The following is a 22406-nucleotide window of genomic DNA, read 5'->3' on the forward strand; positions in this document are numbered from 1 at the left end:
CATTATGGAACCAGCTGGGGGCTTGGGAGGGGAACAAGGTGCGGCTCTGAGAGCAGGCTGGGGAGCATTGCGCCGAGCTGATGGGAAGAGACGCAAGCAAGGAGACCCTTTTTTCTTAACGTATAACATCCAGCAGATATTTATAGATCTTTTATCTCTTTAGTCCATCTGTGCTACAGATAAATCATGCAAGGCTTTTACAATACCTAAAGGAAACAAATAAAAAAAGCCACAGGTTTTCAGAGAGGTTTTGAGCCATGTGAACATGGGCGTGGAACAGAGCAGCCTGAAGCTAGGCTGCTGGGCTGGAGCAGGAGGGGAACCCCATCCCATCCCATCCCATCCCATCCCATCCCATCCCATCCCATCCCATCCCATCCCATCCCATCCCATCTCATCCTATGCCATGCCAAGCCATGCCATCCCATCTCATCTCATCCCATCCCATCTCATCTCATCCCATCCCATCCTGTGTCATCCCATCCCATCCCATCCCATCCCATCCCATCCCATCCCATCCCATCCCATCCCATCCCATCCCATCCTGTGTCATCCCATCCCATCTCATTCTGTGTCATCCCATTCCATCTCCATCCCCATCCCCATCCCCATCCCCATCCCCATCCCCATCCCCATCCCCATCCCCATCCATTTTCATCTAATCTCTTCCCCATCCCCATCACAGAAAAGTCGCAGGCACAGCCCCACTGATGTGACATCCTCTCATTCATTTGTATTGCCCCTGAAGTCAACAGAATTAAATGACTTTGGTTTTATCAAGCTGTATGGATGCTGATGGGCACTCAGCTGATGCCTGACTCAGACACGTGGCTTTGCATTGTAGGGAGGAACCCCATCTTCACGCCCTTCTGCTGCCTGCTTTGGTTGAACTGCACTTTCTGCAGCCCTGGCGTCCCTCCACATGAAGAGCAATGGAAAAGAGTTGGTGGCGATTTACTTCCCCAAGGCAGGCTGTGCTTTCTGGTGCCTGAGGTTGAGTCACGGCCGAGGGCTGCAGGCGCCCACGCAATGGGTTTCTCTTTGTGGCTTTTGATTGGCTTTTCCCCTTTGTTGGCCCAAAAAGGCTGACCGCAATCAGATCTCACTGCATCAGCACAGGAAATCCCGGCATCGCCGTTCAGCACGAGGGCTGTGGTGGGAACTGCGCCTGCGTGCCCTGCTGTGCCCCTGGGCCTTCATGCCAAGATGTCCAAAACCACTGATGTGAGGCTGAGCACAGCTCAGGGCAGACCTGCTGGGCCAGGGTTGGGCCAAAGGGATCCAGGGGTGCCTCCAGCTTCAGCCATGCTGTGATTCTCAGACACCAAACAGCCCAGCACCAATGGACAATAGAATCATTGATAGGATAAGGGGGAATGGTTTTACACTGAGACAGGGGAGGTTTAGGTTGGAGATGAGGAAGTTTTTCCCCCAGAGGGTGGTGACGCACTGAACAGGTTGCCCAAGGAGGCTGTGGATGCCCCATCCCTGCAGGCATTCAAGGCCAGGCTGGATGTGGCTCTGGGCAGCCTGGGCTGCTGGTTGGCGACCCTGCACATAGCAGGGGGTTGGAACGGGATGAGCACTGTGCTCCTTTGCAACCCAGGCCATGCTTTGATTCTGTAATTCTATGAATCGTACAGTCACACAGTGGTTGGGTGGGGAGGGACCTCTCAGCCCACCCTCCCATGCCCCCCCAGCTCAGGCTGTCCTGGGCCCCATCATGGCCTGGGGCACCTCCAGGGATGGGGCCCCGCACACCCAGCACCGCCCGCAGTGCCAACATCACAGGAGCTGCAGGGAAGGCAGAAGGGCTCAAGGTGCAGCACGACCACAACACTCAGCAATGACAGCCATTAAATAAAAGATTCGACTTTTATTTAAAATAAAATGCATTTATACATAGTCTTGAAACCACAGAGTGGGGGGAACGCAACACTGCTCACTCCTCACATCAGGAGATGCGGCGGCCGCTGGTGCTGCGCCGGGCGTGGGATGGGAGCTGCCCCCATCGTCCCCGGGTTGGGGCTCCCAGCCCAGCTCCTGCTTAACTTAGATAAAAACTGAACTGAAATTGGCTTTTTTATTTTTTTTTTTTGGCTGTATTTTTGTTTTCCCTGGGTTAATCCCCTTATTTCTTACAGGCATACTAGAGTTAAGGCAGATATCTATGCAATATTCTAGCTGGCTTGTGAGACTAGTTAAAAAACTGTACAGTTTTATAAAATTTGTGTTTTTACATTAGTTACACAAAACCTATACTTCATAGACCTTTACTTCATATTGTAATGAACACGTTTGCATATCGTAGGCAGAACAGTGGGCTATGCTGGTGAATACTAAATGTGTCGTAACACAATACGGTGTAAAAACAAAATTAAAAAAAAAAAGGAGGCAATATAAATGATTATCAAAAAAAGAAAGTTAACGAATAAATCCAAGCTCTAACAGACTAACAGGAGGTCATCTTTAAGGCCACATATCTTCAGAAGAACATCAGGCACCCGTAGCAGTCCCGGTGCGTGTAGTGTGAAAGGAGACTGGAACTCTACATATGGGGAGGACAACTTCCAAACAGGTCAAATGTACAGAATAACAATAATAAAAAAAATACAACGAGAGAACACAAAAAAAAAAAGGAAATAAAACACTCATGCATTAAACATGATAAATAGACTTCATATCGTTTAAGCCCCGGATGGCTTTTAAAGAAGATGGCTTAGAGTTCTCTTGGAAATTTGGCTCTTTAAGTCAAATCCTATCCCAGCTGCAGGCATGTTCTGGAGTAAGGCTGCAGGCAGCATCACCTGGCCCAGGCACGGTCTCGTTATAGCAAATTAACAGAAGTGCTCATTAGTGCACACAGATTAACTGGTCTGGTAATGCAAAAACGTTCATGATTAAAAAAAAAAAAAAGATACATTTCAAGCTTACTTTATTAAGCAGCATATTTCAAATAACAGCTTCTTAAAGTTAAATATTAATACGGCCACGGGGTTTCCTCTTGGCTTACAGTACATGGGGCTCACACCCAGCCGCTGGTCAGTTTGTAGAACATCTCCTCATCCAAGCTCTCGTTCTGGTCCTTTGCTCGCGTCGACAGGAAGATGTAACCACCAATGAACTCATGCACCACTTTGCAATCCACCTCTGTGCAGATGAAGGACACCCGCACATCGTCGGCGAACTCCACCGTCACCTGTGGCATGGGGGGGAGGGCAGAGTTTCATCACTGATAAGAATCACTGAATCTTCACTGACCCCCGAGAACCCCAACCCAACTCAACCCAACTCAACACAACCCAACCCAACCCAACCCAACTCAACTCAACTCAACACAACACAACCCAACCCAACTCAACCCAACTCAACTCAACCCAACCCAACCCAACCCAACCCACCCTCCCCATGCCCGCCAGCCGTTCCCCCCAGGGCCACATCTCCACATGTTCCACTGACACCATAGGGGTCACTGAATCCAACTCTTGGCTACACACAGGAACACCCACAAATTAGTCAGCGGGCAGCGAAGCTGTGCCATAGATAAAATGCATTTTGATATGGATCCCCAAAAAAGGAGGAGGCATCGGTTGGTTGGTGGTGAGCAACAGCACTGCGCATTGCTTGTTTTGTAAAAAGAGATATATATTTTACTGTTGTTACCGTTATTTCCCCTTCCTTTTCTGTCTTACTAAAATGCCTTTATCTCAACCCACAGGTGTTTACTTTTTCTCATTCCGTTGCCCATTCCACACGGTGCGAGTGGGTGAATGGCACCGAGCTGCTTGCTGCCTTAAACCCCAATGCATGCACTTTGGGAAACAGCAACAAAACCTCTCAGTGTTTTAACAATTAACTCAAGAATCACAGAATCATAGAATTACCGAATCATAGAATCCTAGAATGGCCTGGGTTGAAAAGGACCACAATGATTATCTAGTTTCAACCCCCCTGCTATGTGCAGGGTCACCAACCACCAGACCAGGCTGCCCAGAGAAAACAGAAAGCAATGCCTTTCCCACACAACGAAGGTGAGGAAGAAGCCTACACGTGTGAAATAATGAGCAGGTGGCACTGAAACTGCAGTGTGCACATCTGGACATGGCACACACCTGGGCTCTGCCCACTCACCATTTTGATCTCCCAGTTCACGTTCCACTGCTTCATGTTGCTGAACCTCCACGTTTTGATGGCATCACCCGTGCTGGCGTCCATGCGGATGAGCCTGTTGTAGGCAATGCCGATCAGCTCTTCCTTCTTCCCCCCCTGGAACCTACAGCACAGTGAGGGATTAGGAACGGCAGGCTAATGTGTTACATTCAGCAGCTGAGCTAACTCAACCCAAAGATGCCAATCCCAGTCCCAGCGATCCCAGTAGAACGCTGCCTACACAACGTGGCCCCATGCGCTCACCCGGCTCCGCACACCCACTGACCTGGCGATGAAGTGTGTGATGCCGAATTCGGGCAGCGACTGCCAAGCTTGGATGAAGCGCATCTTTGCCTCGATGAGGCTCATCTGGGCGACGTTCTGGTGGGCCTCCAGGATCCGCGCCGTGAGCTGTGCAGTGAGACATCAGCATCAGGCACTGGGCTCACAGCGGCCCTCCCAGCACCGCGCTCACCCCATTGGGAACAGTATGGGTCAGCAACGCAAAGAAATGGTGATTTCTACCCAAGGATGTGTTTCTGCTCTTTTTTGCCCAACGAGTGGGAGCCCAGCTGCTGGAGCTGCTTTTGCTTAACATCTCCCGACACACAAAGCAAATCCAGCTTCGACCTGCCTGAAGGCAGAGGGCACTGGGGCTCATTTCATGGAAGACGCAGGATGTGAGCGAGCAGCAGGGCAGATTTCTGGTGTAGGGTTTCCACTTTTGCAGCACAAATCACCGGGGACCATTACAAAAAAACAAACAGGGCTAGAATTTCTCAGGGAGGATGGGCTGTGTTAGTGTTTCCATCGTTGCTCTCAAAACCAAAGGGGTTCTAAGCTATTTTAGTGGGGGGTTTTTTCAGCTTAGTTGGATGGTGGCTGTCACTTACCAAGTCTCTTACATAGCCTGGCTGTAGATGGCAAGGCGAAAACAAAAAGAAAAGGAGGCAGAAAGAAAAAAAAGCGATCAGAAATATGGCAACAAAGCAAAGAAAAAGTGCAAATTATCTGCAAACGAAAGTTCAAGCAAAAAAAAAAAAAAAAAAAAAACCAAAACCAAAACAAACCAACCAAACAACAAACCCATGCATGGCTCTGTAGGCAGAAAAGCAGCCAAAGTGAAGGGAAGTGTGGGGAAGGGACAGGCGAGCCGGCTCAACCCTGGTGCCAACTGCTGTGGGAATGGCTCTGCTTGGAGAAATCCCCTTCTCCCACTCCTCTCCCTGCCTCTGTGCAAACTCAGCTCTATTTACTGGTATGGAGAAGGCCTTGAGCTGCTTTTATCTGAGGGAGGCAGAGAAGGGATGGAGATACACTCACAGAATCATTCAGGCTGGAGAAGACCTCTAAGTAGGATTCCCAGCCCCAAGTCAAACCCACCCCCCCGTGCCCACTGCCCACGTCCCTCAGAGCCACATCTCCACAGCCCTGGAACACCTCCAGGGTTGGTGACCCCACCACTCCTGGACAGCTGTGCCACTGCAGCACTGCTCTTTGGGAGAATAAATGTTTCCTTACATCTACCCTGAAAACTCCCCTGGTACAACTTGACCTTCACCTCTCATGCTATTGCTATTACCCGGAAGTAAAGGCTGATCCCACCTCACTACCACCTCCTTTCATGGAGTTGTAGAGAGCAATGAGGTCTCCCCTGAGCTATCTTTTGCGTTTCGGATTTGATGCTCCCCAAACCCAACGTGTCAGCCCTACACTGCTGCAACAGCACACGGAGAAAAACAAAGCCTAAGCAGGTTTGGGGCTGCCATATCCATAAATCAACTCGCAAGGCCGGATGCCAACTGCCATTTTGAATATCCTCTTCCTTGTGCCAGAGCACAAAGGGACCCTCACAGTCAAACTCCGTACATTCCCTCCTCCATCCGTCCATCCATCCACCTATCTGTCTGTCTGTCTGTCTGCCTGTCCTTCCCAGCAAACAGCCTTTGGAACTGCCCCTGTCTCTCCAGGTCTCCCGTTCTGATGCCCACCGTCCCCATGGGGCCATGCCCCGTGGTTGATAGGTTATTTCCATAGCAAGGATGCCCACACACTAAGTAAGTTCTATCCCACTGTTTTTCCAGGTGCCTCCATTTTACTGAGCCGGAGCCTGGAAGGTGCTGTATATGTTAAAGCTGGATATTTATGCAGCCTCTCCACCATCCAAGTGGATATAAAGGCTCATTCAGAAGAAGAATAAGGGCTATATAAAATATAACTCCACTGCCAGGAAATCATCGTGCTGTGCCAATAAAAAGTTATATTTTTCCTGCTTCTCTCAGTTGCAGCCTTCTTCTTGGCTTGCAGAGGTCGAACGCAGCCGCAGCCCAAGAACACGGGCTGCAGAGCCATTCATGTCAATGAGAGGCCACGGAGCAATGCCTCCCTTATTTCTGCTGCTGAACTGGAGTGTAACGTCTTTCAGAAAGCCATGCGTTTGTTTCCATCACAAAACAGATCAGCTCTGTCATGCATGGACTGAATGCAGCGTGGAGTTCAAGCACAAGTCATGGCGATGTAAAATGAAGCAATGTTTCAAGGACTGGCATTTGGAAGGGGGGGGAAAGCAAAGAGAGAAATATGCAAACCGCAGTACAGCCAAGTCTGCACAAAGCACTGCAAGCAACTGCAGCTCCGCTCATCCTGAGGGCTCCTGCACAGCTCTGTGCAGGTTTTGGTGCCAGCACTGGGATCCTGCATGGCTGAGCCGCAGCATCCTTTTGGGGTGATCACAGCTCAAACGAGGGACGGGCACCGCTGCTGACGTGCACTCAACCTACACAGTGTCATTATGGTGGTGGGTGCCATTCCCTGATGCTGGAGTGCGGATCTCAGTGGGCGCTGTGTTTTAGTAGGGTGCACCCCAACACACCACCCACAGCCCCGCAGCCGGCCCTACCTGCTTGTTCTTGTACTTCTTCAGGTAGCGCGGGGACACCAGGCACTCGGGGTTGATGTCTGTTGTGATTTGCTCCGGGATCAGCTGCGGGTCTGGGTTGAGGTGTTGCATCTTCAGGAAGGAGAGGATGTTCTGCACCTCCATGCTGTACGAGCTGTCCGCCATCGTCTTGCCCTTGGAGGCGAGGCGGCAGGCGGCCATCCAGCTGGCGTACTGCCTCTCCTGTGGCACGGTGAGACCATGGCCTGTCAGCTGGGGACAAGGCAGCCGCCCACCCAATGAACCACCCAGCAGCCTTGCTGCATGCACAGCTGAACAGAAACCGGGCGGTGGCCACGGGATGGACCCGAGCAGAGGAGATGGGTGCTATCACCCACATGGATGAGGTGACAGACTTACGTTGTCACAGCGCAGCCAGATTTCATTCATTCCCTCTGCAACGGGGATCAGAAGCTTGATGTTAAACTTCTGACCGGAGATGTTCACGTCGGGGGTGACTTCACATCCTGCAATGAGAGCCATCGTTCAGAAGGACACTCCAACAAGGAGAAAACAAGGAGTGGACAAGAAAAGGCAAAGCGTTCCAGCTAGGTGCTGCCGAATCACAGATCTCACAGTGCATCTCCAATGGGACAGCATCATAGGGACACAGCCCGTGGCACACAGCTCATCTTCCCAGTGCAAGGAAAATGGAAGACCTGGCCCAAAAGCAGAGGCTGAAGCTAACAGGTTCCCCCAGGACTCGCCTCCCACACCTTGGCCTTGAGAGCTGATCCAATGGTAAACACCACTTGGCCCCAAATTTTCATGGAAGTGCAGGAAAATGTGGCTGGCCAGGTCCTGAACACCCACATGCTACGTGCGGGTGCACTGCGATGTTTAGTGCTATGAGCATCCCACTTTGGGTGTTCAAGAAATGCTAGGAGCCACCATGCCAACACGGGGTGGTGAATGGGGATGGCCAAGGTCACAGAATCACAGCACCTCATAATCATAGAACAGTTTGGGTTGGAAGGGACCTCCAAGCCCATCCAGTTCCACACCCTGCCGTGGGCTGGCTGCCCCCCACCAGACTGGGCTGCCCACGGCCCCATCCAGCCTGGCTGCAATGAGGTCTCCTTGGAGTCTTTTCTCCTCCAGGCTGTCTCCTTGGGCTTGCAAGAACCTGCTTGGCTTCACTCTGCAGCCAAAAAATGGGCCAGGCTGAGAGGTGAATGGCAAATGGATATGCTGCTGGGGAGCTGGCAGCACCTAATAGGGTCATGGACCATGTGGTAGACACCTCAGCACACACAGTGCTACCAGCCCAGCAACCTTCTCTCCTTTACACACATTTATCCACACCCAGGATGGCACGCTAGGAACTCAAGTGGAAAAGCAAGGTGTTGCGGTGGCAGATGATCACTGGAATACCACGCAAGCGTGCGAATGCTGCTCCTACCTCTCAAGTTCATCTGGTGGGCAGGAGTCCCATTGGCTTCCTCTTTGCTTTTGTAGCAGGAGATAGAGGTATCTTTGAAGGTGCACCAGTATGGCTTGTAACCTTTCAGGGTCAGCTTCTTGGGCCTGCCAGACAGGGTGAGGGACGTTACCAACATGGGGCTAACCAGCTGGTGGGGTGCAAATTGGGCTGCGAAATGACCGCTCACAAGCACAGAATCGTTAGGGCTAGAAAAGATCGCCAAGTTCAACCCAGCCCACCGTGCCCACTGCCCACGTCCCTCAGTGCCACAGCCCCACGGCTCTGCAACACCTCCAGGGATGGCGACCACAGCACTCCTGGGCAGCTGTGCCAACGCAGCACCAAATCATTGAAGGAGATGTAGAAGTTGGGCTGGCAAAAACGTGCATGCAGCGGCAGTGAGATGCCCAAACCCAAACCGTCCCCTGGTGCCTTAATGGAGTTTTGGGGGTTTATCCAACCTGCAGTTCTGGGGTTGCAGCGACTGAGCGGAGGGAAGCAGCAGCACCTCCTCCCTCCCCGACAACCGACACTCCAACTGGCGGGCAGTTAGCAATCAGAGCTGTGCCTGATTTTATTGGCAAACGAGCACGTCAAAGCAAACAGTAAGGTTTTTGTGTGATGGTTTGCTTTCAGAGGAAAACCACCCACCCCGAAGCATGGCGTGGGCTCCAGCCCTGCGGCTTTGCCCTGCTTGGAGCAGAGACAATTACAACAGAGGGGCTCACTAGGGAGCTATTTCACTGCCATAGCTTTTCTGCCCCTGTACCTATCCTGTCAACTCCCGTTGGGTTTATTCAGTTTCCAGAACGTTCACCATGACCTGCGCTGCAGCAGAGAATGGCCAAACACATTGGGAGCTGCCAAGGCACCAGCCAACATCCAGCTGCTGCCATTTCCAGGCATCCATGTTGCAGCAGGACAAACAAAACCCATCCACCCCGAGCACAGGGACACGCACTGGGGTTGATATTTAAGAACTTCGGGATCAAATGGGATAGTTGGGAACAACGTGGAATAATACCCAGTGGCTGTGCTGAGTGCTGGAGAAAGCAAAATGTGTTAACAGCGATGGTGCCGAGGTGCTGCAAACTGCAGGGTAACAGCTCTGTGGTTTCCATGCATGATAGCAGTGAAATCTGCAGTCGGGAGGGGAAGAGATGGACAGGAGGCAGCAGGGCCATGAATTATTCATTGCTACCACCTCTTCCCAGCAGTACTTACTTGAATACTTTAATGTAGTCAGCGAGCTCCGGGATGGAAGTGATGTCACCCTGAAAATAAGGAGAGAATCGAGGAACGGGTTGGGATGGATGGGACCTCCAAGGTCATCCAGATCCAACCACCAAACGGACCCTTCCAGCGCTGGGGGGAGGAAGCACACAGAGCATCTACTGCATGGGAGCGCTGCCTGGAAAGCAGAAGGCAACATTCTATGGTTTTTATGGGATTCCTGCTGAGCGCTGTCACACTCAATGGCATTTTCAGTTCCCATGAGCTCCAACCGAAGGGTTTCTGAATGACACAGAGCACAGACAGCGCTGCAGCAGCTTCCAACAGTGGGACAGTTTACTTTCTGTCTGCAGTGAGCAATGCTGTTTATAGATACCACGGGGGAAAAAAAATGCAGGATCTAAACAAACAATCCACTAATTGCCCATTATCCGTATTCAATTACTCGAATGCATCTGGAAATGGCTACTGGGAGCAAACGGTACAGAGAGGGATGGATTTTTTTTGATGAATCATTGCCTTCTTCACTCCTGGCTGGTGGGGACTGCTCCTCAGCGCTGTGCTTCAGCTCTGCTTTGCAAAGAAATTGTGAACGGTTTCTTGGCTCAATCAACCAGGCCCTATTTCAATCACGGGATCATAGAATGGCCTGGGTTGAAAAGGACCACAGCGCTCATCTCGTTTCAACCCCCTGCTATGTGCAGGGTCGCCAGCCACAAGAAACCACTATTTCTGCTGCATCCCTGTGATGCCGCTCTCCCTGCCAACCTCTGCAGGCTGAGGGTGGCAGTTCCACTCCAAAATGTGAAACTGCTATTGGGTTTAATGTTCTGCATCACAGCCGTAGGATCATTAAGGTTCGGTGGAAAAAACCACTAGGATCATCACGCTCAAACGTGTTGCTCCACTGGGCTGCGGGCAACAGGACAAAAACGGGAGAGGAAGGAAATAAGGCAGATTGGATGCTCAGAACAATGATCCCTGCTTGAAAGAGGCGAGGAGGGGATGTGTCCGGCCCCATGCCCACAGCCCTTACCAGAATCGTTGACGTTTTGCCACCTTCCAAGGTGATTTCTAGGTCGGAGAGTGCAGCATCCACCTCGTCCACGTCCTTGTCACTGTTGTTCAGGTGGTTTTCTGATGACATGATGGACAGCTTGTTGATGTGGTACTGAAAAGCAAGGCAGGGCTGCATGAGCAAAGGCGGCCTGCACACACTGCTCTCCCCTCACCACCAGGTCGTGCACCGCACCGTTTTCTTCCAGTGATAACCACTCAGTGTTTTTGGATGCAAACTTTTGCTGAAACAGCCCAACTGCTGCGATAGGACTGCGACATGCACAGGGATTTCCCATCATAGAACCATGGAATGGCCTGGGTTGCAAAGGAGCACAATGCCCATCCAGTTCCAACCCCCTGCTATGTGCAGGGTCGCCAACCAGCAGCCCAGGCTGCCCAGAGCCACATCCAGCCTGGCCTTGAATGCCTCCAGGGATGGGGAACCCACAACCTCTCTGATCTCGTGTTGTTTTTACAAAAACTCAGTGAAATCTCACTGCCAGGACTAAGCACAGCCCAACGTGGGCTGCTCGCAGAGTTAAGCTCAATCTTTATAGTTTTGTTTTCTCCATTTTCTTCCTGGGAGGGGCCCTAAGAGCAGACTTGGGCTCCCTCTGGGGATGTTTCTGCATCCTCCAGCAACGAGGAGCGCCAGACCACACGTAGGAAATGGCCCGCCGTCCGTCCCACAGAAGTCAATAGCAGGTGTAGTATTTATGCCAAATCACACCAAGGACTTCATAAAGCAGATAAATAAGTCGTTCCAGGAAACCCACAGATTACCACCAGCTGTTTGGGGGGCAGCGTGCCAGCAATGTGCAGCTCGGGAACCTGCTGTCCTTACACTGGGGTTTGTCAAACAGGGCAAAGCGACACGTCAAGGCAGACATAAACATGTTTGGGAAAAGAAGGCTACGTTCCTCTTCATAAGGAATATCAGGCAGCCAACATGCTAACTGCCCAATAAGCGAGATAGGAGACAGGAAGCAGCCCGACTCCTACCAGCACAGGAATCCCAAGCAATCCATTAACAGAGCGGTCTATGAGAGCCACAAAATGAAGTCTGACCAAACTGAGCGCTGGGGGCCAACTCCTACCTGCAGCGCCGCGAACATCATCATCTCCTCCTCCGTGCACTCGATCTCCTCCAGCAGGATGGCCCACTTGGACTGCTCGTACAGCTGGTTGATCCTGATGGCGTCGTACTGCGCACAGAGAGAAACGGTGCAGCCCCTGAGAGATGTGGCAGAGCAAGACCCGCCATCTCCCTCGCTCTGGGCACAACACACCACCGTCTGGTTACCCTTTTAAAATGTTCCCTTCAGCCCGGGATGGACAAGGCTCACAGCCACAAAGCAGTCCCTGCAGTGCCTTCAGCCCAGCTCATGGCAGGGTGCACACCTACCCTTGGTGCACACGCACCGACTTGCAAAGTGGTGGAGTATTTACCACCACAGATGCACTCCGGGCACACAGGCATCCTTCACCCAAACTGTTTGCCCGCCTGTAAGGTGCAAGCCAAGAAACTAACTCCTTACCTTTGGATTCAGGTCGAAAAAGCTGTAGTACTTGAACCGGAGCAGCAAAGCCTCGTTTTCCTTCACCTCCTGCTCCATGAGGGATCGGGACGAATCCAACCACCTGCAAATCATCAGCAAGGGGTAGCACACACGAAGAGCTCCCGCCACACCGCCACGAGTGAAGGCAAACAAACGGTGGACTCACCCTTGGTTGATTTTGGCTTTGTCGAGGAGCGCCTGTGGCTTGTACATCTTTGCTAGGGACTCGGGGGAGGTGACGGGCTGGCTGACGGCCAGGATGCCCGGGTTGCCCTCCGACAAGGCGCTGTCCCCAAACCACGCGGACGTGGGGGACAAGGGGCTGCCGTCGTGCGCGTCGTACGTCGGCGTCATGGTTTTGCTGTACAGTCCTGGGCTGGAATAGATGTTTCCTACCAGCGAGAGGAAGAAAGGCGGGTTATGAGCTTGCGGCCAAGCCCCGCTCTGCACAAAGCCAATTCAGACACAAAACCAAAGCCAGCGGATGTCAAACCTTCCCTTTTTCTTTTTGACCATTTTGTTCCGCAGCTGGAAAACACTGCGCTGCTGGTTTTCCCATGACAAGCTGCCCCAACCTCTCTCTCTCTTTCTTCTCCGAGAGCAAAACTGATGGAAAAGCCATTCCCGAGCCGAATCCGTGGGAAAACCCGCGGGTCTCCCTGGGCCACCACCCCCCACTTACCGGTGTTACCTGGAGCTTAAAGATTTTGGAAGTCAAAGTTTAGAGGAGCAGGAAAATAAACTAAGGGCACGGCCAGAGAGACCAGAGGCAGAGCACAAAAGTCCTAAGGAGGTGGAGCTCACCTTTGACGGGGCCGATGTAAAGAATATCGGTGCCTATGGAGAGGGAAAGAAAGGAGGGAAGTGAGAAGGCGAGAGAAAGTCACCGGGACGGCAGGGAAGGAGAAGAGCTGGAAATACAAATGTGGGTTAAGAGGGCTGAGCAGCACACGTGAGGCTGAGCCACCCGACCCCGGTGCGGAGCTGGCCTCTGGCTGAGACTCCCCTCGTTACGCTGATTGCACTTAAAATCAGGGAAGGCGTTTCAGGTGCGTTTGCCAAACCCGGGGTTACGCCGAGCTACTCGAGGTGAGGATTCTCTGAGTTTCCCACACACAGCTGCTGCGACCGCTCAGGTCAGCGGTTGGACCCGGTGATCTCGAAGGTCTTTTTCAACCCAGATGGCCCCCATGGTTTTGGCAATCGCCACTGCTCAACACAGACCCGAAACTGCCGTGTTTTCACCCTGATTTACTGCAGGGGAGGCTCCTCCAGCGACGCGGCCGTGAGATGCGTGCTCCCGTGCCGCCCCACGTACAGCGCCCTGCACATTTGTTTTCTACCGACACGTTGGACGCTTGCAAAGCCGCCCAGAAGCTCTCTTGGTACACAGCTTGCACCAAAAGCGCTGGTTTTTCCGAGTGTTTGCAGCAGTGCCAGCTGACCCGGCAGGCAAAGGAACCCGAGTGACTCCAGCTCTTTTGCTCGTGTTACAAGAAATGGCCAGGCACCGAAATGTGGCATTTCATGGGCAGAGAAGCTTGCTTATGTGGCCAATTCGATATTAATACGGCGAGCAAGTGGTGCTATTTGGTGCAAAACCAACCCCAAAGCATGCATTACTCCCAGGCACTTTGAAGTTTTACAGCTCATACAGCTCCATGTTGGGGAAAAGAAGCCTTTTAAAATTACAAATTACCTAGAGAAGAAAGCTGACCCGACTTGGCATCTCATACCCCAAAATAGCTGAGAGCTAAATCGTCCCCATTGATCTCAAAGGAGCATTGATTTTTATGCTAAGAGTATAAAATCCATATTTTGAACGTAATGGATGTTCATTGAGCGCGTCCTAATGTCAGTGACTCCACTGCTTATGTAAATCAGGCAATGAGCTCAACATCGTTTGCTGGGAATAAATGTGTGCACGACTCAGGAGGACCAATACTTGGCTTTCTGGAAGAGTTGTGTCCTTATGGAATCCCATTTAACATTCTGGCTTGCTCAGACGTGCAATTCAATGCCCTCCAAATCTACCTTATAAACACTGCCTCCCTGGAGGACTCATGGAGGTGGTGGAGTCACTGTGCCTGGAGGTGTTCAAGAGACATATAAACGCTGTACTAAGGGACGTGGTTTAGTGGGGAAGTATTGGTGGCAGGTGGATGGTTGGACTGGATGATCGTGGAGGTCTTTTCTTGGGTGATTCTACGGTCCTAGGAATGCACAAGAAACTACAGAAGGCTGAGCCACAGGGATGGTCCGAATCCATCACATGGGGAAGATGTGAGTGATGACATGATGAGTGACCACGTGTGTGGTTCTGCAGCTTGGAAACCTGTTCCCAGCCAGGTGAAATAACTTCTGTATCTCCAGCCATTTTGAGGAGTGTCACAAAGTTTCAGAGAATACTGAAGAATTATTCCAAGCGCTTTACAACGATGCAGGACGCCGTTGGGTTTTCCCAATTTTAGGACACAATGGAATTAGATGCATAGATCTGGTCCCAGCAATGCGATCTGGAATGACAGGGAGTCTGATAGACCCCTTTGTGGAAAACAACACAGCTGACATCAGCGAGCCAAACTCACACAGTTTTGATGGGATCGCCCCAAAAATTGGCCTTGGTGCTTTAGGCTGGTCAATGGCATCGTACCAAAAACAGCCAGTGCCTTGGCAAGGAAACCCGAATAGTTCAGAAATGCGATTGTAAACTGCCTGACAGTAAGGGAAATGGGAAGGAAAACAAGAAAGTCTCCAGGATGCTCCTAGCACTCACTTCTTTGTAAGTGAATATGGGACTTTGGATGTGGACTGAGGGACACGGCTTAGTGGGCATGGTGGGGATGGTATCTTAGAGGTCTTGTCCAACCTGAATGACTCTATGATACAATGGAGACTGCTGGGCAAGGCTTACTACAAGTCTGCAGAGGTTTAAGCTGGTGGTGCTGCCAGACATCCTTGGTGACAAAAATTGAACCTACGTGCACTGAAATAAGCAGATCATGAAGTGCCAACTCATTTCACACGAGCATCCAGCACACAGACAGATGTGGGAACAACACTGACGAGAGTCTACTCAGATTGAGAAGGCGATGTCGAACTAATGGGACATAAACATCTCAGGTAACTGCAGCAATTAAACCTGCAGCAAAAACCCTTACGTTCACAGCCGCAGTGTTCGGAGCAGACAGTTCGAAGTGACTCACTGCAAGAGTCATAAATAATCTAAATTAAAAAGTGCCTTCTGCGTACGTTTCCCACCAGGCGGGCCAAGGGCTTGGAATTAATCTAACAGAGATGCTCCCTGCAAATGCTGCCTGTCGGAAAGGCTGCCAAGTGCCTCTCCTGATGGAAGTGCCAAATGACAACGAGCGCTGGCTGGAGCCTTGAGAGACGCAGGGAGGGCTCCTCCAGATGGGAGAGGAAACGTCCAGAAGGATTTTTCAGTGATTTAGAAAAGAATGAGTGATAACAGAGGGAAAAAAAGCAGTTTTTCTCCTTGGATACAAAGCCGGTCCATGCTGCCTGTCTGCAGGTGGAGATGCCAACCCTGCCTGCAGAGGTGAGCACCGCCAGCAGTGACCGCACTGCTGCGACCTTCGCTCTCACCTCGCTTAATTCCAAGGCAATTAATACGAACGGACCGAACCCCGAGGCATTGGCTTCTCACAGACAGCCGCCCTGCATCCCCTCGTGCAGGACTTCAAACCCAGAGCGCTGGCTGCCGGCCACGTCTCGCCGGCCTGCAGGCATACAGCGCTACGGCTGTCTCTGTGACTCCATCAGGGTTAAGTGCTCCCACTCGCAGCCTCCCTCATCCCAGCCCCGGCCGTGGAGCAGAGCCAGAACAACCCTCAGCCTGCAAACACCCCGCATCGATTTGCTGCTTGTGGCAAGCGGTGCTGCTCCGTTAGTGGTGCTGCTTCATTAGCAGTGCTGCTTCGTTAGCGATGCTCCGTGAGACAGGCTGGCAAAATCCCATAGCAGTAAGAACCCCCCCCGCCACGAGAGCTTTGTACCATTCCAATCCATAACTACACCCTTTGCACAAGGGAGCAATAACGCAATTAATAACAGGGCTGCTTCTGCTGGGCTACAAGTACGGTTTAGAGCAGCGGTACCGCCTAAAACACACCTGGAATGTGAAGTTAGGAGTGATTTTCCATTTAGCTTCTTTCTTAATAGGGAAAGAAAACATCTCAGTAACACAATCTATGTGTTGATGTGGTCACGCTTGGTTTCTCTTTTTATTTTATAAAGCCCAGCCTTGTTCTGCTTCCCTACACACCTCAGCCCCAGGCACTGATCTGTGCCGGCGTGACCGCTCACCAGCGTAGGGAGCTCATGGAAATCATGTGGGGCCCATGTCTTGCACAGCCCTTAAGGAGTTAGGTCAGATCAATACCACTGTACATTTTTCCCTATATATGCTCCCATTTTATTATCTAGCTGCCTCTTCGTCCCTGCTCCCCGTAGGCGCATCCCTGCAACGTGTGCTTGGGCTCACCCGACCCTGGTGTGATCAGTGGGCCCTCCAGCTCGAAGGCTTCGTCGTCACATTGGTCATCCAGCTTCTTCTTTTTTTTCTTTGATGGATCTCTGGGTTTCCTCAGAAGAGAGAGCTCCTCCGGATGTCTGATGTCTGGGGAGAAAATTGTACAATCATTAAGGCTGGAAAAGACCTCCAGGATCCCCAGCCCCAGCCCACCCCACTGTGCCCACTGCCCACATCCTTCAGTGCCACACCGCCACATTCTGGAGCACCTCCGGGGATGGTGACCCCACCACTCCTGGGCAATAATGGACCACTTTAACAAAGGCAAAATGAAACAAATGGGGAAAAGGGAAAGAAAATCCTTCCTTAAGGAACCGCATCCAGTAACTCAAAATACCTTGGCTGATTTTCCTGTTTTGCAATGGCTAAAAATGAAGTTGAGACCAAGCTTGTCTGGAACAAACACTTCTTGTGGTTGGAGAGCTAACACAGCATTAGGGCCAAACACTGCACTTCCTATGCACAATGCAAACAGGTGGGGGCTGCTGATGAGTGGTGTCCCCCAGGGGTTCACACTGGGACCAGTATTAATGACATGGATAGTGGGACCAGGTGGACCCACAAGTCTGCGGATGACACCAAGCTGAGCGGTGCGGCTGACATGGCAGAAGGAAGGGATGCCATCCAGAGGGACGTGGACAGGACTGGGAAGTTCAGCAATGCGTAGTGCAGTGGTCGGGGCCATCCCAAGCACATGTACAGGCTGGGCAACGAGTGGACAGAGAGCAGCCCTGAGGAGAAAGACCTGGGAACAGTTTGAAACTGAAATGTAGGTTCAGAATGGATGTAAGGAAGATGTTCTTCATGATGAGAGTGGGGAGGCCCTGCAGTTTGCCCCAGCTCCTGTGTGGTTGCTATTTCCACATTTGTCAGGGGATGGCTGCCATCACAAACAGCACGTTCCAAAAATGACTTTATTTTTTAAACTTATTACAGTGTGGCTTCTCTGGCAGGCTATGTCCTGCTCTGAGACTGTGCTGCCCTGCTTGCAGACACGGCGAGCGCTGTGGGGCCGCACCGTTATCTGTACAACAACCTCTGTTTCCACCCACAACTGGGCTGTGGAGATGCAACCCTGGGTGACATCCAGGGGTGGATTCCCGGACCCAGCACGCCTTAACGCAGCACCTCTGCATTACCCATAGAATCATAGAATGGCTGGGTTGGAAGGGACCACAAAGACCATCCAGTTTCAACCCCCCTGCCACAGGCTGGTTGCCAACCACTAAATCAAGCCCCATCCAATCTGGCCCCGAGCACCTCCAGGGATGGGCACCCACAACTTCTCTGAGCAGAATCTTCCATACTACGGCCAGAATCTCCCACAATATGGGTCTCCGACCCCCAAACCATCCGCTGGCACAGCTTTAATTAATGAAAGTGCAGCCTGATTCATTATTACGACACAAACACCACCCATGGCACTGAGCTTCCTTCCTGCACCCACTCCCAGCCGGTTTCACCACCACTCAATGCTTCAACCATTCCTCCCAACAAACACCCAATGCGGGAATACAGACGGCTCTTCTGATTCACTCCTCTCGCCTCCAGCTTATCTCATTAAGAAAAAATCTGCTGGGATAACTGGGGTCACGAGCACAGGACAACTCGCAGCAGTGCCTAAAATGAGGAGTTCCCCTGGTATTTTGCTAGCAAGGTTTATACTCGGCTGTTTATTTATGGTGCATTAGCAACTGATGCTGCCGCTCAGCTGAAACCATTCAGAGAGGCCAAGGGCTGCAGGCCAAGCTCGGCTCCTGAAAGCAATCTGCTGGAGGCGGCCCAACGCTTGACCATCTGATTTCAAAGCGACTTTTTATAGTTCCTCAGTTGTTCGTGATGCTCTCTTCGGATTACAAAGGATGCTGTGAGTTTTCGGCAGCTGCTTCAAAGCCGCGCAGCGCCACGAGGCGCAGCGGAGCATCCTTGGCATGCAGGAGCCCCTCTGTGGTCAGGCACGTTTTCCAGAGATAAATCCCAAATTTCACCCCAACAGCCAGCTGCTGGACATGCCGTCATCTCACAGCCCTACCAAAGCCAACTGCGGGCATTCGGGCTGTGGTGGGGAAAACAAAAGTGAAGCTTGCTATAAGCGTGCAGCACGCAGGCAGTGAGCGAGCACTGTCGTCTGCAGCTCTGACCCCGGAGCCAAAGGAGAAGAAAAGAAAGGAAAGCAGCTTGGAGCATTTCTCTGGTCGTGCTTCTCCATCTTTCAGTAAACTATTGGCGGAAAAAAATGCTTGACACTGCTTATGATTAATAAGTTTACAAAGGCTCCTCAAGCGTGTTTTGAATAGAGACAGGCTTGGCAAACACGGTGTTTAGTTACTGTAGCTAAAGCAGAGACTGTCCAGGGTATAAGGGCTTGCAGATGGTGGTGCTCCAGTTAGTTGGAAAGCAGGACAGGGGGCTGCTCAGGGCGCCAGCCCTTTTTCTGGCCATAAAAGCAAGAGATACGTCTTCAAAGCAGTGTGACAGACTGGAAATCCAACGGGAAGGTCGGTGCTGTTGGGTAGGTCACACCATGCCTGCTGGAGATGTTCCTCTGGAGCAAAACATCTCCCCAGATGGGGACTCCAGCCCCAAAGCCAAGCAAACCCCGTCCGCATCTGCCCCCATCTCAGCTCCCACTGACGGCCCCGCAGAGCCGCAGCGCTGACCTCCGAGCGGGGCGATGTTTGCTCTCCAATTTCTGCTTTTGTTACCATCCGCCAAGGCTGTGTTTGCTCAAAGAGAGACTCCTCGTCGGTACACACAAGACAGATGGCATTGGCGACGTCTGCTCCAAATTACTGTAAACGATCACGATCCATTTAGCATTTCAATTTCTGCATATTGTGCAAGCGTGTGAAATCTCAGCTATTCCCTCCGCGGCGTGGCTGGGGGCGGCCCATCCTGCTGGGTGCTGCCTATGGAGAGCCCGTCCGTGTCTGCACTGTGCTGATGCCTTTGCCGTGCTGGTCTTAGCCTTTCCTTCCCTTGGAATCTCTCCTTTCTACTCTAGCCCATGCACGGCCCACCTGGCCCAGCTGTGCCCAGAGATCAGCAGCAGAGCTGGGATGAAATCCTCCTCCTCCACAGGACAGCGCACAGACTGCTCCTGGATAACTGGCTCCGAAGGAAAACAGCCACTCTGACGGCTGTCAAGTTCCAAATGTACACCACTTTTGGACCAAATCCGTCAAGCAAACCACACAGCTGCTGCATCTTTAGCACCAAGGTGCGTTGCAACCATGGGAAAGAAGAGGCAGGAGCAAAACCCACAGGTTTTGGCACAAAAGAGGGATTTTGTCTCCATCCAAGATGGCATCACCCAGTGGAAGCACTGTCTCAGGGTACATCAGCTTCCCCCAAATTTAAAATTACAGGAAATCATACTACTTAGAATCACAGAATCAACAGGGTTGGAAAAGACCTCTGAGATCATCCAGCCCAGCCATCCACCCACCACCGGTGCTGCCCACTGCAATGCATCCACTATCCAGTTTTGATATGCCAAGAGACCAAACCCTCCAAAGAAGTTACCGTTCCCTTTTTTCACCCCATTTCTGGCTGCCCTCAAATCCATACAGCTGGTTAACCTTGCTCTTGAAACACTGAAAACTCCATCATTTCCCTTGCAGCACACGCAGCGTTTAGGGGAAATCCTCGCTTTAATGCTCATCCAGTTGCCCTCAGCTAGGAAACGTGTTTTGAAGTGGGTTATTTCTGCACTGGATAACCAACGCCTCGAACCAATGACTCATAAAAATTACAGTCTTTGCAGTCCGACACGACAATTCCTAGAGAAATGAGACCTCAAAACCCACATCCCTCCCATTGCAGACTTCAACCTACATTTTTTGGGACGGAATCAGCAAGTTCTGTCTGACGCTGTAAGTTGACAGAACCAGGTATTATCCCTATCTTTAACTCATTCAAGATAAAGCTCTGCAAAACAAACCCAAGGCAGTAAAAAAAATAAGAAGCAGTGCATAGCATTGGGAATGCCTGCAGATAAGAGCGTGGCTGCACGGCGGTGCTGCAGCATCTGATGGCGGAGCAGCTCCTCACCCACAGCACATTCAGAACATTTTATTATGGGTTCTTCAGCTGCCCGGCTGCTTAAATATTTATCTGGGCCAAAGCCAAGCTCTGCGTTACAGCTGCGGGCCAGCAGGTCGGGCAGGACATCCCGTGAGCCACCTGATGTGCTGCAGAGCAAAAGCAGGGCTCACCCTGGCACGGGCTCTGCCTTCCTGAATACCATGTGGAAAACCTGAGAGCTGGATGAACGATGTGCTGCTGGAGCACAGATGTGCAAAACCACCTGAAAATGGTGTGCTTGGGAGCCCTGACCATGGAATCACAGAATCACTGACGTTGGAAAAGACCTCCAAGATCCCCAAGCCCAACCCCAGCCCACCATGCTCGCTGCCCACAGCCCTCAGTGCCACATCTCCATGGCTCTGGAGCACCTCCAGGGATGGGGGCTCCATCACCCAGGCCCAGGACTTGGCTCTTTGTCTTGTTGAGCCTCATCCCATTGGCCCCAGCACATTGATCAGCCCAACCAGATCCCCCTGTAGGGCCTCCCTACCCTCAGGCAGACCAACACTTCCTAACAACTTGCTGTCATCTGCCAAATTACTGATGCTGAGTGGTGCCCAGAGCTGAAAGCAGGTGGCACAGGACTGGAGGTGCCCATAAGGAAGAGGAGGCAGAGGAAGAAGACAGCACTGATGGAACCCAGCATTAGCGCGAGGCGAAGGAAAAGGGAGGGACAGGAGGAGCCAAACGCTGGATGTTTGGATGGTTCTTCCATGAGTGGGATGAAATCCCCAGCCTCCAGTTATCCGGATGCCTTTTGGAGCCCAGGCAGCACTTTGAGCCTTTCCCTGAATTTGCTGAAGTCAAATGAAACTCATTCTATTAAGCATCACAAACCAGAGAATAAATCCACTTAGAGCCCCTGCATCGGGCCATAAAGAGAGAACGGCCCTGGAGCAGGCATAGGGCTGGGCTGCCAGCAGCTCCTCATGGCTTCGGGACAGACGTCTACTTAAAGGGGCTCTGTCAAGCAGAAGAATAAGGACGAAAACATGCACTGACTCACAGGGTGACATACAACCTGACGCTGCTCGACAGCAGCGCGGGGACGGGACGGGGGGGAAGGGGGTGAGATTTTTCCATTCCGGTCAGTTTAGGAGTCGTCGTTTTGGTCCCGGGGTGCGCTCAGACTCAACGTGAACACAGCAGACGAGGACAGGAGAGCAATCAAAAGGGTGAAGAAATGAAGAAGTTGGCAGCGGCACACTCAGCCTTCGCGATTTAAAAAGCTGAGTCCGCTGCAATTTGGCAGGCTCTCTAAATGGTGAGATTTCCTTCCACACCCATCCCCAAGACGTATTTAGAAATAGCTGCGCTACTGCCAAACCTCTGCTGGCGGGAGCAGAAGGCAGCAAACCCTGCGCAGGGGCTGGGATGGGAGCGATGCCTCCGAGCATCTCC

At 51.8% G+C, this 22406-nt stretch overlaps 1 protein-coding gene across 12 annotated transcripts in view; it reads right to left on the reverse strand.

The window, feature by feature from the left end:
- Window positions 1-1856: 1856 nt before the first annotated feature.
- The window catches only part of FERMT2 (fermitin family member 2), a 37174-nt gene continuing 16624 nt past the window's right edge, over window positions 1857-22406 (reverse strand). For 4 of the 12 annotated variants that reach the window (XM_040701835.2, XM_040701837.2, XM_025150868.3 and 1 more), the window contains 12 exons: window positions 16869-17003; window positions 12528-12753; window positions 12341-12443; window positions 11900-12007; window positions 10780-10914; window positions 9735-9784; window positions 8490-8614; window positions 7448-7554; window positions 7049-7270; window positions 4436-4560; window positions 4132-4273; window positions 1857-3199 (listed from right to left, as the gene is read on the reverse strand). In XM_040701835.2, coding sequence (XP_040557769.1) covers window positions 3026-3199; window positions 4132-4273; window positions 4436-4560; window positions 7049-7270; window positions 7448-7554; window positions 8490-8614; window positions 9735-9784; window positions 10780-10914; window positions 11900-12007; window positions 12341-12443; window positions 12528-12753; window positions 16869-17003 — 1652 coding nt within the window. In that variant the 3' untranslated portion in view covers window positions 1857-3025. Of the gene's footprint in view, window positions 3200-4131; window positions 4274-4435; window positions 4561-5042; window positions 5064-7048; window positions 7271-7447; window positions 7555-8489; window positions 8615-9734; window positions 9785-10779; window positions 10915-11899; window positions 12008-12340; window positions 12444-12527; window positions 12754-13165; window positions 13199-16868; window positions 17004-22406 lie in introns of all 12 variants that reach the window. The other 8 variants (XM_004936527.5, XM_040701831.2, XM_040701836.2 and 5 more) reach the window with 3 other exon arrangements.

This window comes from Gallus gallus, chromosome 5, assembly GCF_016699485.2.
Source record: "Gallus gallus isolate bGalGal1 chromosome 5, bGalGal1.mat.broiler.GRCg7b, whole genome shotgun sequence".
Taxonomy (NCBI): Eukaryota; Metazoa; Chordata; class Aves; order Galliformes; family Phasianidae; genus Gallus; species Gallus gallus.